Here is a 15,988-nt window from a genome sequence, read left to right as displayed (position 1 = left end):
ACACTAAACAAGAAAGGAATAAGCGATAGAACTATCGAGAGAGAAACTGCTAAAAAATGCGGGTGAGGGTTCTCGGAGAATAATCAACAATGGGTAAAGATAGCCCTTCTCCCGCTCGAAAATTTCATCGATTGAGAACTTGGGAAGGGATTAGGGACTTTCATTAGCGTAAGAGCCTGAAATTGCCACGACCGTGAGGATTGTACTTGATGGAATCGGAACTTGAGCTCTGAAAGCCCAAAGGTACTGCTTACAGAGAGAGATGTTTTTGTAGTTTAGAGCTTGGGTATTCAGCTTTCGTAGTTCGCACTTCGGACTCCGTAGTTTAAAGAAAAAAATCTTTGTTCTCCCAAATACCCAAATAGCTTTCTTTGCTCTCTAGAACAAATCTCCTCAATTTGGTGGATTGAAGCACGAGTGGGATCTGCTCTTAAGGTTTGCTATTTAATTTGATAGTCATTTTGTTTCTTTGCTTCTGGGTCTTTCACGCTAGTTGGTCGTCTTTGATGCTTAGGGTTTCTTTCGTCTCGATTTCCTCCTGGAGAGTCGACCAGAGACTTTACTATACGGATTCTTCTTGGCATTTTTACCTCTATTTTCAAGTCAAGCTCTGTAATTTTCTATTTCCCAATCTCTCACTCTCTTTTTTTGTTTATTTATTTTTTTTTTTATTCCTTCTTTCGGCGTTAATTGCTTGCATTTTGTTCCTTTCTCCCTTCTGAGAAATGATTAGGATAGTTCCCCTTCAGTACTTGTTATTTGATGAACCTTTTTTCTGTTGATAGGTCTTATTTGAATTGATAGAGAATAGGGGTAGATGAATAGATGGATTGACTGAGGAAAACAGTCAGGTTTGTTCTATTACTTCAATATGAAAGTTTGCTTCACATAAATCTGGTTTAGAGAAATTTTTCATGAACTCTAGGTAATTGTTTGTATGCACATTGTTACACATCCTGTGTCATGCAAGAAGCAAAACTCTTGTATTTATTTATGGATCCTATTTAAAATACATTTTCAGTTCTATGCCTATAGAAGTAGGGTCTCTATATATTGACAAATTCCTTGAAAGATAAAGGAATAGAATTGGTTAAACCAAATGAGACTTGTGACGTGGTTTATTGTTATTGTGGGATTAGATTGCACCCACTGAGCTGTCCTGAGGCATTTTCTACCAACCAACAGGGGAAGCTTGTTGGGGATAAGAGGGTCAAGAGGTTAGAGAGGAATTGCTTGAGTAGCAGCACTAATGTGGATCAATTTCTCGGTCTTGGTGGGTGCTCCAAGTGCTTAAACAGCCTTTATAGGGTAAATTTTGTATCTTTCCTTCTTCTTCTTCTTCTTCTTCTCCTGTTTACTGTAATTGATACATTTTCCATTTCCAATTCATGGGTATTAGTCGAAGAATAAAGAAAGAGAGGCTAACATAGTTTTTTTATCTCTTCTTCAACTTGAAATGTTTTATTTTTCTATAAATTTCCCTTGATAAATCTACATTTAAAAAATTTTTAAAGTTGATCTTGTTTTGGATATTATAGAAACAATCTTTTCTTAGTGATATTAGAAAAAAAAAAATTGAGGATGGTGACATATCTAGTAGTCTTTTTGTCAAGACAAATTGACTAAGTTCTAGTAGGACTTTATTAGGCCGCTGGCTGTAGTTTTCAGCGTTATTAAGTAGATTTATTTTTCTATAAATTTCCCTTGATAAATCTACATTTAAAAAATTTTTAAAGTTGATCTTGTTTTGGATATTATAGAAACAATCTTTTCTTAGTGATATTAGAAACAATTTTTAAAGTTGATCTTGGTCTATAATAGGATTATGATTCTATTGCTATAAAGTGTGTTTGTTGCCCTTCTCTTTCCTTTTCTTTTTCTGGGTTGGTTTAGATTTTTCCCATCTTACATGAATTTCTGGTTTTCTTTTTCTGTCCTACAATAGTTATGTAGTTAATGGTTATAAATTTCACACTAAAAGTCATGGTTCGCATAGGGCAACGATGAACAGTGGGGTATGTATCAAGGGGACTAATTAAAGTACTTATGAAAGTGACTACTATGGACAATTAATTGAAGTGCTACGATTGGAGTACCCTGGATTACTAATCAAAAGGACTGTATTGTTTAAATGTGATTGGTTTGATCCAACACCAAATGTGGGAACAAAGATTCATCCAAAATATAAACTTGTGGATATTAATCATAAAAGATCCTTCAATAGGTATGAACCATTTGTTCTTGCTATCCAAGCTGCTCAGGTGAATTATTCCATATATCCAAGCTTAAAGCGTGACAAGGATGATTGGTGGGCCGTGCTCAAAATCAAAGCGAGATCTGTTATTGATCTTCCTGAGCAAGTGAATGTGACAACCCCCCTTGCACGGGAAGAACCATTTCAAGAAGATGAAATGGAAGTCCCTTTGATTCAAATTGATGATGATGATGATCAACAACAATATTTGAATGATCAAAATGGTGTACTAGTTGAAATTAATGAAGAGGATGTTGAAGATGAAGAAGAGCTTGAGTTGGACTCAGAAAGCGATGAGGAATGCGATGATGTATATGATAGTGATACTAATTAGAATTAGGTATTTCTCTTAATGAATTTATATTTCTAAACTTGAAGTATAAATTCTAACTATTGGAAAATTTCATCTGTAGTATGTATCATAAGTTGAATGAAGCTAACTTGTTAATACAATTATTTATGCAGGATGCGAGGCAACGGTCGCAGGGGAGGTTTGTTGGGTCATTCACAGTCAAGGCGATTACATGCGGGGATGAGCCCAATGATCAACTAGACCAATCTACACAGGGTCAGCCTCAGGTTCCTTCACGATCCACTGGGAGGTCGACACCAGATCCGGAGGGGTCTACTGCTTCAACACAGCATCGAGCTACACCTCCACCTCCACCGCCACCGCCACCACCTATTACCCCATCTTCTGAGCCTGCAATTGGATCAACCTCTGGTCATGAAGGTCATTCAGTTGGGGCAGCACCAATATCATCAATGGATGGCCTATCACCCACTACATTTGGAAGAAAGAAACGAATAAAGCTCATTAAGGCACGTAAGTATTAAAAATTAATTAACTTTATCTATGATTTGGCATTACATATCATTGGCAATTAAAGTACCATGTTTCTACATTTACATAAAATCAATATATTTGCTGTCTTTCTTTTGTACAGGTTACATCCATCTGAGGAATGTGCTAAGAAGATGAAGAATATCTTCAAGGAGAGGATGGACCCAGAGGGGCACTGTTGGAAAACTATCACGCCTGAAACAAAAGAGTTTTACTGGGATGAATTTCAGGTAATAAAATAATTATTTAAATATAATTATCTATCAGATAACTAATTTGCATAGTTTATGAAACCTCAAAAAAGAATGTTACAAACAAATATTATTTAAGTGATGAGAATTTGTGAATTAATGTAAAAGAACACAATTGAAGTATATTAATGCTTAAATGTTCTATGTACAGCTTGTGTGTTGAGGATGTTGAAAATATATATTGTTGTGAGTTGTTGTAGTTGGGGTGGATGTTATTTGTTGTTGAGAATATATGAAGTGTTTTTAACAGGTGCAATTAATACCTAATAACTAGGCTGGATTGTCCAAAATTAAGGGGAAATGCTGTCAAATTTTTTCTAAAATATTATCATACTAATACAACTGTCTTAATTTTTATTTGTTTTATAACAGAAATACTTTGATTGGCAAGAGGTGACTCCACTGGTAAAGGAAGCTTGGAGGCGTAAGGCTGCAGAGCGCTACAAGGCGCTAATATGCAATGTCAAGAAAGGAAAATCCAAGGTCATCGTGCCTAATAGTACAATGCAAAAATGGAAGGAGGCATGGAGTAGCCCAGAGTTTAAAGCCAAGAGCCATCAGTTCACTGCTAACCGCTGTAGTGAGATAGGGGGAGTTGGGGCAGGCATCTCTAGACACACAGGGGTTCGGTTTCACATGCTACTCACGCAGATAGAATGGTAATGATTTCATATTCTTGGTTTTGTTATTGTCTGTCTACATATTAGTAGCAAATAATCGAACATTATTATAAACATCACTAAAATCATTATATCTTTTCAGGAAGCCAAGCTTGGCCGAAGACCTTTTCCTTATGAACTTTTCCATAAGACCCACACTAGGAAAGGCACCTCCGATATGGTTGATTCACGAGCGCAATCAATTAAGGTAAGTGAACAAGTATTTTATGTCTTTCAATTATACAAAAAAAATGAATAAGTGAGTTTGTTTATTCAATTGCCAAGAAAAATAAATTTAAAATATGTGTATTAACTTATGCAGGATGCATTTTTGGCGCTTAAGGAGCAGTCATCTCAACCACAAGAGGGGTGTAGTGACCCTCCTATTGTAGATGAGGTCGCACTATATTATCAAGTTGGGGAGAGAAGAAGAACAGGTTTATGGCATTGGATCTCAAGCATCAATTTTTACCCTAGCTCATCACATGGATCATCTTCTACTGCATCCTATTGCGCTCAGTCGGAGGCAATGGAGGAAGAGATTCAACAATTGCATCAGACTGTTGCAACGCTCAAGGATAGTTTGGTTGCAATGGAGGAGAGAGACCGACAACGCGAGTTGATGCTAGAGGAGAGATATAGACAACGTGAGCAGACACTGGAGGAGCGCATGCAACAAATGATGCAAAACATGATGGCACAAATGATGCAGGGTACGCAGTTTACAGCCCCAACTCCAGATGCGACTCATCAGGATGATGGTAGAGAGGCTAATAGTGGTGATGAGTGATGATCTTGTTAATGACAAGTAGCTTGTTTTTTTTTGTTATTATGATATTTTATTTTTCCATACAGTACATTATTGTCATAACCCTTCACTGTCATATTTATATATAATATTGACTGATATTTGATATTTGACAGCCTGATATTGTAAATATTCTGATATTGAGCATTTAAAATTAATATTATATTATATGCTTCAATACAGGAAAAAATATATTTAAAAAAAAAATAAAAATTTTCTACTAGTTATTTGAAACGGATTGGAAACGAATTTTTCCATTTCTAATCCAATATGGTTTTAGAATTTAGAAACCGATTTGAAACGGAATTTCTGTTTCGAAAAAATTGAAACCAAAATATCCGTTTTTAAATTGAAACGGATTTTGAAACCGAATATATGTGGTTTCTAACTTTGAAACGGAATAGTGGTTTGAAAACAGCTTCAGAATTTGAAACGGATGCCACTTTCCGTTTCAAATTTATTTAGAAACATGTGGATTTAAAACTGAATATTTCGGTTTTAAATCGGTTTCTAAATGTATTTAGAAACCGATTTTCACTGATTTGAAACCGAATATTCGGTTTCAAATCTCCTTTTTTCTTGTAGTGTAGGGGATTCCTTTTGCGAATATGTGATTGTGGGTTTTATTTTCCTTTTGCTATGAATCTATGATTATGGGATTTCTTGACCATTTGCTATGAATATGTGATTGTGGGATTCCTTTTGTTGCGATGGGATTGTTCATTTTGATTATGGGATTCCTTTTGTGAATCTATGAATAAGGAATTTCTTTTTTATTTTTGCTATGATTATGGGTTTGTTGTGATGGGTTGTACTTTGTTTCTTTAGTTCAATAACCGATGAACCGAATCAAATCAAATCAAAATTGGTAGTTCGATTTGATTCAGTTATTCCTCTATAATTGGTTTGGTTTGATTCTCATTTTTCTTAAATTTTAGTTTTCAATTTTTTCGATTTGTTTTGATTCAAAATCGAATCGAGCGATTGCACACCCCTAACCAATATTAGGAATTTCGTCTAAATCTAAAGGGGAAAAAAAACTAAAAAAGCCAATGAATGGTGAATGGTGGCATGTATTTGATTTCACTAAAAGTAAAAGCAATGGACAGACACACCAGATTCGGCTCGGTTATTGATAAAGTGAATATTTATATATTTTTTTGAATATTTCAAGTTAAAAAAACTAGTAACAAAAAATACATAACAAATTCAATGCAAAAAAATAAAATTTTATTTTTTATTAAATTAATAATTTCAATTAGTTTAAAAATATAACAAAACCGAATTAAAATTATAATTGAATCAAATTGAAATTGAAACAGCCCCTAGCTCAAATCGAAACTACCAGAATTAGAATAGAAGAAAATTAACTCTAAACAGTTCGGTTTAGATCTCAACTTCTACACACAAAAACCACTGATTTTGATTTTAAATCGGGCCATGATCGATCGAAGGCTGGGGCTAGCAATGGAGCTATGAATAATGAGATTGATTTAATGGCTAGCTAAACATGGATGTTGGGAACTTTCGAGGGAGTATTTTAGGTTTATGATTTTCTTTTTTATTTTTAATTCATTAAATTATATGAAATTGTGAAGTAATTTAAATTACTTGTTTATATAAAAAGAATTTGAGATTAAATTTAATTATCAATTCATTAAAATATTTATTTTAGTTTCTTTCTTTTTTTCTCATTATAATATTTTGATTTTTTACATGTACATTGATTTTTCAAAAATAAAATCATTTAATTTAAAAAATTAAATACTAAAATTATATTCAAAAGAAAATATTAAAGTACTATTAAATATATAAAAATTATTGTTATAAATTTATGACAGCAATACTTATTTTATATATAAGTATTTGTATTTTCTTTTAATTTTTCTTTCCTTTCAATCTTATATTTCTTCTTCACCTATATCTCTATACCACCTAAAAGTAACAAATAATTTTTTTTAAATAACTATTAAATCGAATTATTTAAATAAAATTAAATTAAATTAATTGGATTTTATTTTCGATTATAATCAAAACTTGTTCAGCTTAATTTAATGATAACTTTTTTTAAATAAAAAAAATATTATTAAAAATAATAATTCATATAGCATATTCGCTTCATCAAATTAAATTTCAATATTAATGAATTTTATATTATTGACCTACATTATTTTTTTTTTTTTGAAAAGTGCGTATATATTTTATATAATTAAAATATTAAGCCCTTAAACATTCATCATTTCCAAAGGCTAAATTATGCTTATTAAAATATGTTAACATTAATAACTTTAAAGAAAATTTTAATTGGATGAAATTCATTTTAAATTATAACTAATTTTAATAAAATTTTAATTATTTTAATTTAATTTTTTTAATTTTCAATTTTATTAATTTTGTATTTAATTATATATTTTCATTTATGATTTATTTTATTAAAATTTGTTAAAATTATTCATATCATTAAATTGAAAAGTTTTTACAAGATTAAGATTAAAATTTAAACGGTTTTTTGGTGTATAATAAATTTTAAAAGTTAAGGTATATATTAAAATTTTTAATTAACTCCTTAAAATATAAGAAGTAAATTATTTAAATTTAATCTAACAGCAAAGTCATGTATCTGAAAATAATATATTTTTATTATATTATTATTATAATTATATTATAGATTATAAATTAATTATATTTTTTTATTTTTCACTTATTAATTTTTTTATTTTAATTAATTACTTTTTATAAAATTTTATATTTAATTAAAGTTAAATATATGAACGACTAAGAATTTTAAATTTATACAAACACTAAATTAATTTAAATAATAAAAATATAATTATAATTAATTTGATGAATAAAGGGCATTTTTTTGGCAAATCTAATATTTACTCCTTTCCATAGTTATATATAATATACATTATAGATATAGATATAGATTAATTATAGATTGATAGATTATAGATTAATATAGATATAAATTATATATTAATTGTCTTTTTAATTTTTTACTTATTAATTTTTTATTTTAGTTAATTTTTTTTATAAAATTTTATATTTAATTGAAGTTAAGTATAAGTGGGACTAAAAATTTTAAATTTATTTGAAATCTATAATTAAGAATTTTAAATTTATGCAAATATTAAAATTAATTTAAATAATAAAAATATAATTATAATTGATTTGAAGAGTGAATGGTACTTTTGGCAAAGCCAATGTTCCTCCCTTGATAGTATAGATTTTGTTATGTAGGATTCTATCATTAATTAATAACCAAGTTATTTTTTTTAACAGAAAAATAAATTAATAAAAATCAAGAATATCAAATCTCCCACATAAAACACACATATATAAAGAGGATATATAGCACAAGGTATTCAAGATCAATATATCTTCATGGTACTTAAAAAATAAAAAATTATTCTGATATTTCTCTTCATTTAAAAAAAAAAAGCAATTAAGAAACAAAAATATCCACATGATACAGTTTTTCAACCAAATTAATTAAAGCAAAGGCAATAATTAATAAATTGGTAGCTAGAAGATGAGCTTAATGATCACTAATTAATATTTCAAGAGCAAGGCCAAAACTCAGCTGGTTTCACCTTTGAAATGCTCTCAAGAACACCCACAGGTGATACATGACCCATCACAGTCACCCTCTTTGTCTCAAGATCTATGCTGAATGATGTTACTCCTACACATTCATAAAACACAAATTTAATGTTAATTAATTAATTACTTTTAGCCAAACATAAAGAAATAATTTCATCATGTATATGGGACCATAAGAAATTCATTTATTTTGTTATTCATGCTATATGAATTTTGTGTGAGGAACATGTTAAACATATTTATATTCATTAATAAATTATTGGATATATATTTACTTAACCTAACCTAGACTTTATAGGACACAAAAGACAATATAACATCATCAATCATATATTGAAACAAATGATATGAAATAATATAATTATTATTTTATTTTTTTTATTTAATTGTAAAATAAAAATGCAATTGATATAATATAATGATAATTTTTATTTTAATATTTAATTTATTTATGAAAATAAAATAATAGTAATACTACGATAACTGTAACTGATTATTGGATGATAGAGTTAGATAACGACAATAACTAGATAGCGGTGATGATGAGTGATAGTAGTTATGGTGGGGTGGTAGTGGCTAAGTGGTGGCCGTTGATTGATAGTGATGGTGGTGATGGTAGTGGTGATGGTGATAATAGATTAGTAATGGTGCTAGTAACATTGGTGATGTTGACCGTAATCAAAATAATAATTAAGTGGTAATAATAACAATTAAAAAATAAATTAAAATAAATAGTCATAATTACATATATTATTATATGTAATAATGATTATATTAATCAACAGTATAATTAATTGTATGATATAATTGTCATTTCATTATATATATATATATATATATATATATATATATATATATATATATATAAAATAACAAAACATATAATGTAATTATGATTTCATTAAATTCTTGATTAATTACATTCTCCCAAATAAATTCTCACTATCTTTTATTCAAAAAATTTGTGTAAGAGAACAAAATAAATATTTTTTTAATGTATTATAACTACAAACATGATAACATTCAATTTTGTGGGTACCAACTACTTGTGTTTTCCATGGGCAGCATTAAATTTTGGGTCTTGCCAAATGAAGTTAGTTGAACTCCATTTCACCTAATTCTTAATGGAGAAACTCAAGCATATAAAATGATAAATGTATAGATAAAAAGATAGATAATGAATTCATATTCACCTTCCATTTTAGATAGATGTTTCTTTACTTTACCAGCACAACCTTGGCAATGAAGAGAAACTCGCATCACAACCACCTAAACACAAAGAGACAATGCAAAATAAAATAAAACAAAAGCAATATATATTATTTTGTGATTGAGATCACTTCAAATACCCATTAACTTTGATTCAGTAAACACACACACACACACACACATATATATATATATATATACTTATAAAACTTTATGTAAATATGTATAAATTGACTCATTGTTCCACATTAGTTTGAGATAAGATGTTTGTGCTATATATAAGACTTGAACAAATCTCCTCCCCTTGAGTTAGTTTTTGGAGTGGTGTTAATCCCAATCCATTTTCTCTACATGGTTAGATAATTAGCAAACCAATAAACAATCAAGTCATTTTATTAAAAAAAAAAGATTAATGTATCTAGTGGTATATAGACTTAAACTTAAGTCACACAGTGAATTTTGAATATAGTTATCATTTGAACTATACATGAGTTTGCATTTTTTTTTTCTTGAATATATACACACAAATTGAATTAAAATTAATAAATTACTATGCACAAAATATCAAAATTATTTCTTTTATTAACTCAAATTAGATTATATTAATATAAAATAATAACTATTAATATGTGATAGTTGTATAGAAAGATGAATGTTTTTCCATTTCACTAATTGGTGTTAATAATTTATTTTATTAGTGTATTAATTTAAATTATTAAATTATTTTTCTATTTCATTATTTTTTATATCATAAAAAGTATATAAAATTTCTCTATTGTGAAATAAAATTTTATATATTGAAGTTTATTTCATTGATATAAATAAATTTATTATTATAAAATTTTATTATAATAATTTTTATTATAAAATGTATTATTTAAAATTATTTTTTAAAAAAATTTACAAATAAAATTTACATTTATAAAATATATTAAACTGCCGATCATAGTAATATATTTTTATTATTATTATTATTATTATTATTATTATATTTAATAATATATCAATTAAATTCTAATTTAATATCACTTAAATTTTAAATTTCTTTTTTTCGTTTTTATTCATTTAATGACCAAACTAAATTTGAAAATTTTGATAATTATAATAGCAATGACTTTTGGAAAAATCTTTATTAAATATCAATGTTGAAAACAAAGCTTAATTATTAGGATCTTAAAAAGAAAAAAGGTTTGCACATAACAATAATAATTTAAATTTATCCCCCACATTTAGAAGTATATATTTGCCTCCACACAAAAAATGTTTCATATTTTTTTCTTATTTAATAATTTCACTTAATTTAAAAAAAATAAATCTTTATAGAAGTTTTTATTTATTTATTTTTTTAATTTATTAGAAAATTTCTCTATATCCTTTTTATAATTTATAAAAAAAAAGAACTAATCTTTTTGGGGTTCATGGCTGGCCTCTCAATAATACCTCTCCAAGAATCGAAGGTATAATGAATCTTACCACTACACCCAATTATATAAAGTTTTATGATCTTATATTTGAATGAGGAAATTTAAATTTAATGAATATATTTTTATAAATTAATTAGAGTTATAAATTTAGTTTAGTTATATAAATATGAAGAAAATTTTATATAAATATTGAATTAAAATATTTTATAAAATTATTATTTTAAATGATTTTATTAACTATATTTATAAATTAAAAATTTGTTTATAAATATATTAAAGTGAATAAATTATGGGTTGATTCCCATTTGTGGGTATAATTGTCAATACATGGTGATTGGAATAATGTGTCCAAAACATTCCTATATTTCCCTAATTTCTAAGGAGACATCATCCCACATTCATTTTTGTCTTACCTTATTGTCCTAACATATCTATTATTTCTTTATGGTTAATTTTGGACAATATTGTCCAACACCAAATGTCCTTTCCTCATGCTATCATGTGATGTGTCAAGTAGGCATGCTCCTCAAATATTCCCTTTTCATGCATCTTCACAAGTGCTACAAAATTAGATGAATTCTTTTAGTTTTCACCAAAATATTTACCAAAAATGTGCATCAATTGTTATTGCATGCTAAGATAAATAAATAAAAGATAATTATGTCTTGTTATTAATTTTTTTAATATAAAAATAATATTAAAAAATTTTTTATCACATACCATATTAAATTTCTCTCTTTTATCATAAATTAAAAAAAAAATTCTTACATAAGTCTGATTTACTATTAATTCAATATATAAAATATACAGTGGACTCACCTATTAAATACATAAATCTCACATATTTGAATATATGAAATTTAGACAAAAATTTCCCTTCAAATAATAACCAAAAATTAAAATTCTTAATTTACTATAGATAGATCTCTCAAGCTAGGTTGTGCTATATTAAACTATAATTTTCTAGTGTATATTTTTTTTTGTTAATAAAAAATCTATGCATTGATCCCACCATGCACCCTTTCGCATACCCCATTAATTTGTTAGTGTCAAAGTTTATGTCATTTTACCTAATGAAGATTATCCTCCATGATCATGAAGAAATGGGAACAAAACCATTTTTTACTCAATTAAAATCAGATTATTCACACCAAAATTAAGAGATTTACGACTTGTGAACCAGGGTAATCCTTGAAGTTTAACAATGAACAGTGAAAATATATATTGGTTTGAAAAGAAAAGAAGGTGAGTAAATTAAGCATCAAACCTGGAAAACTTGGTCAGATGAAGCCATTGAAGTTGGATTCTGCAGCATAGGTTTTGGTCTGTTTTCTTGGCTGTTATTATGATTATTGATCTCTTTTTTCTTGATGGAAGAAACAAGAAGTGATGATGATCTGTTAGCAGCTGCAGGTGGAAGAAAACTCACTGGAGACTCTACAAGTCTAGAGTACTCAACACCATTATTAGTACTTTTCTTCAATAATAATCTTGATGATGATGAGGATGATGATGATGGATTATCAAGAAGCTGCTGGAGGGTTCTCTCAGGCCTTCTTGGCACGATCACCGAGCGAGGATCATTCAATGCGCACACTGCAGTTGCTGCCGTAGATTGGCACATGAAGCCCCTCATCTTCCTGCCTGATTTCTTGGTGGTCATGGCGAAAAACACAAGGTGTTTGATAGTTGCCTAAGAGAGAAGGTAAGGGTAGAAGTGATGATTAAAAATGGGAGGGGGAGGATGGAGATCTCTGTAGGTAGGAGCGTAAATAAAGGGGTAGCATTTGCATGCTATATTTATGACTGAGCTAACCCTTTGCTTCTGTACTCCCTCTTTCTCTCTGTCCCTGTGTGCCTATGTTTTGAATGCTTTCAACTTCCTGTCTTTTTCTTTGCTTAATGTTGAGAAACTGACTGCTTTGTCCTACAGTGCCCTTTTGATATTTTCAACTAATAAAATATTTGATTTTGGCTCCATTAATGTTAAAATTTTAAGCAACTTTAAAGCCTATTTACTTTGCAACTGTTGCAGTCAGCAATCAAACATTAACAATTAAAAGCTTTTGCCAACTAAAGATGGTATTGATCTTCTTCCATGAATTGAGATATTATCACAAATTTGAATTGAAATGGCAGAGGCGAGTGAGTGGGCTAAGGTAAGAGTTCGTAACAAGTGAGATGGACTTACTCAGGCTCGGATCAACCATTGAGACACTCACCCTTAAGTGGCAACCATTTTAGTTAACAATTAAACCTTGAATCCTCCCCCTTAAACCTTGAACTTTGATGCAACATCAACACCACCAAGAATCTTGACACTTGAATTGAATTAGGCTAGACATACTCTAATACAATATTAAATATTTAAATTGAATGAGAAAAGGGGAGTGAGTGGGCTGAGGCGAGAGTCTCTAATGAATGAGATAAGCTTACTTAAGTTAGGACCAACCATTATGAAAAAATTAAAAGTAATCAAATAGATAACTTGCCCGCGACCCTTACAAGCACTTTGAATTTCTTGTAATCTTTCAATGTGGGACTCTTGATAAGTATTGAGTTCAAATCTCTCCTCATTTATCTATTTTAAAATTAATCATATCTCTAATGAGAAAAAAAAAGAAAGATTATATTCGCTATTGAGAAATTGATTCATATGATAAAAGAGATCCATTTAGCATTAGAAATCTCAAGTTTGAATCTCATTATTGGCATCTTCATGTGATGGCATATTTATGTCTAATTAACCCATTCATAGAAGTACTTTAAGCTTTGGTTCTTATATAAGTACAGTGAAAATACTTTTAAATATGTGTAAATGTGAAAGACAATATTTCTTGCCTGACTGTGTAATCAGCCAATATATGTCCATTTTACTGAAAAAAAATGGGGAAATTTCAGTTAAAGTGGCAGAAGTAGTATAATAAATGAGTCTGCAGAGCTGCTAACAGCTTATTTCTGAGAGACACAGACTTTATTCTCTTGTCAATTCTTGTTTTTCTTTTTTCCTGTCATCTTCTCTCATTATCACATGCTCATAGCCACAGCACTGAGGTTTTTAATTTTTGAATTGACATTTCCTATTACTTGGTCCCAAATCATGACTTTTTTTATTATAAATGTCTCACAATTTCTAATTAATTTCTTTATATTTTGTATTTATCCTTTGCATTTTTTTTGAATGCACTAAATTCATTTTTATTAATTAATTTAAGATAAAAGATCAATGATATTTTTAAAAAAATAAATAGATGAAATTAGAAAAATCACTTTTATGATTTTTTTTATTTTAATTACATGTTTTTCTATTTTTAAATATTAAAAAAATCTAAAAGCAAAATGAATATCAAATTTCCCTAAATATGAACACTTTATTAATGTAGACATGCATCCTAATTAAAATAAAATTAATAATTAATTAACTATATTAATAAAATTAAAAATACATAACATAATTGAAAGATAATTTGTTCAAGATGTTAAACTAAAATAAATGACCATATATAAAATAAATATATAGAAATAATTGAAAGCCCAATTCCATTGCCCTCCAAATGATAAAGTCCATGAGTAGAAGGTAACTACACAGCTAGGCCTACCATGTGAAGGTCTGAGCACTTGACCTTATAATAAATGGCCTTCCATGCTTCTTTATCCATGGACCACAACAACATCTAAACTCTTTTATTTATTTATTACACTACGTAGTATTGTTATGTTCCGACGGGAGTAATATTTAAGTAAAATTCTTTTTATAAAGGTGATTCAAAAAATTAAATTCTTAATTTTATAGATAAAGTCTTTTGCTATTGATCTAACTACTTGTTAGTTTCGAAATTTTTTTATTTAATGAAAGCCATGATTTTATATCGTAAAATTTATATGAAATGTCAATTTAAAATATATATTTTTTCATATTGCATAGGTATCTCAATCCATTAAGAGGTGAAACGTGTTCATCAGGAATTCGAAATTTTATAATTTTAAAGACAATTTTAATATTATTAAAATAAAACTAATTTACAGAAGTAAACCTATTTATTATATTTTAACTAAATTTTTAGTAATACAAGTCTTATTAATTAAATTTCAATGAAAATAAAGTTACATATATGCTTTTCAATTTTAGTAAACTTTTACTATTCACTAAAGGTGACAAGTTGTAATAATAAAACACAATTTTGAACTTTTGAGAAATTCACAAATTGGTCCCTAGGTTTTGTTTTATATTACACTTTAGTCTTTAAGTTTTGAAAAATTAATTATTTAGTCCTCAAATTTTACACTACATTACACTTTGGTCCCTAAATTTTAAAAAACGAATTATTTAATCCTTAAATTTTAATATGTAAAACAATTTAGTCCCTATAATTTTAATGTGTATAATAATTTTCTCCATTAACAAAATAACTAAATTGTTCTATATATTAAAATTACAAAGATTAAAGTACGACATAGTGTAAAATTCAGGTACTAAAAATTAATTTTCAAAAACTCATAGATTAATGTATAAAATAGTGTAAAATTCAGAGACTAAATATTTAATTTTTTAAAATTTAGGAACTAAAGTATAATATAGGGCAAAACTTAGAATCAAATTGCAAATTCCCATAAATAATAATAATAATAATAATAATAATAATAATAATAATAATAATAATAATAATTATTATTATTATTATTATTATTATTATTTAAAAAAAAAACTACAAATCCCTATATCTTCTATCTTTAAATAAAAATGAGGATGAAGAAAGATGAAGAAAATGCAAAGGATACAATAAATTATATTTTATTTATAGTTTTAGAACAATCTAATCTTAGAGTGATCAAACTATTACTAAAAGTTGAAAATAAATAAAGTTTTTTATTTTATTTTTTTTTAGAAGTCAAACTTATTATATAGTGATTGGTGAACCTTCATATGATTGGT

General features: G+C 27.8%; 2 protein-coding genes across 2 annotated transcripts; one reads left to right on the top strand and one right to left on the bottom strand.

The window, feature by feature from the left end:
• The first annotated feature begins 3,157 nt into the window (after positions 1-3,157).
• LOC131172023 (uncharacterized) lies at positions 3,158-4,012 on the top strand. The gene is made up of 2 exons (XM_058132968.1): positions 3,158-3,328; positions 3,722-4,012. Exons 1-2 carry the CDS (start codon positions 3,233-3,235, stop codon positions 4,010-4,012), a joined length of 387 nt encoding a protein of 128 aa, XP_057988951.1. The 5' UTR covers positions 3,158-3,232.
• A 4,198-nt stretch (positions 4,013-8,210) lies between these two features.
• LOC131172053 (protein SODIUM POTASSIUM ROOT DEFECTIVE 1-like) lies at positions 8,211-12,876 on the bottom strand. The gene is made up of 3 exons (XM_058132997.1): positions 12,323-12,876; positions 9,616-9,691; positions 8,211-8,504 (listed from the first exon to the last, which is right to left on the bottom strand). The coding sequence occupies exons 1-3, from the start codon at positions 12,716-12,718 to the stop codon at positions 8,380-8,382; spliced, it is 597 nt and encodes a 198-aa protein (XP_057988980.1). The 5' UTR covers positions 12,719-12,876; the 3' UTR covers positions 8,211-8,379.
• Between the last annotated feature and the right edge of the window lie 3,112 nt (positions 12,877-15,988).

This window comes from Hevea brasiliensis, chromosome 13, assembly GCF_030052815.1.
Source record: "Hevea brasiliensis isolate MT/VB/25A 57/8 chromosome 13, ASM3005281v1, whole genome shotgun sequence".
Taxonomy (NCBI): domain Eukaryota; kingdom Viridiplantae; phylum Streptophyta; class Magnoliopsida; order Malpighiales; family Euphorbiaceae; genus Hevea; species Hevea brasiliensis.
This window is presented reverse-complemented; position numbering and strand designations above follow the sequence as displayed.

Excerpts from the sequence above, each read along its gene's own strand:
- LOC131172023 (XM_058132968.1), top strand. The coding sequence starts at position 3,233 with ATGAAGAATATCTTCAAGGAGAGGATGGACCCAGAGGGGCACTGTTGG. Across the intron at positions 3,329-3,721 it reads TTTACTGGGATGAATTTCAG|AAATACTTTGATTGGCAAGA; the intron begins GTAATAAAATAA and ends GTTTTATAACAG.
- LOC131172053 (XM_058132997.1), bottom strand. The coding sequence starts at position 12,718 with ATGACCACCAAGAAATCAGGCAGGAAGATGAGGGGCTTCATGTGCCAA. Across the intron at positions 9,692-12,322 it reads CATCTGACCAAGTTTTCCAG|GTGGTTGTGATGCGAGTTTC; the intron begins GTTTGATGCTTA and ends CTTTGTGTTTAG. Across the intron at positions 8,505-9,615 it reads ACATCTATCTAAAATGGAAG|GAGTAACATCATTCAGCATA; the intron begins GTGAATATGAAT and ends ATGAATGTGTAG.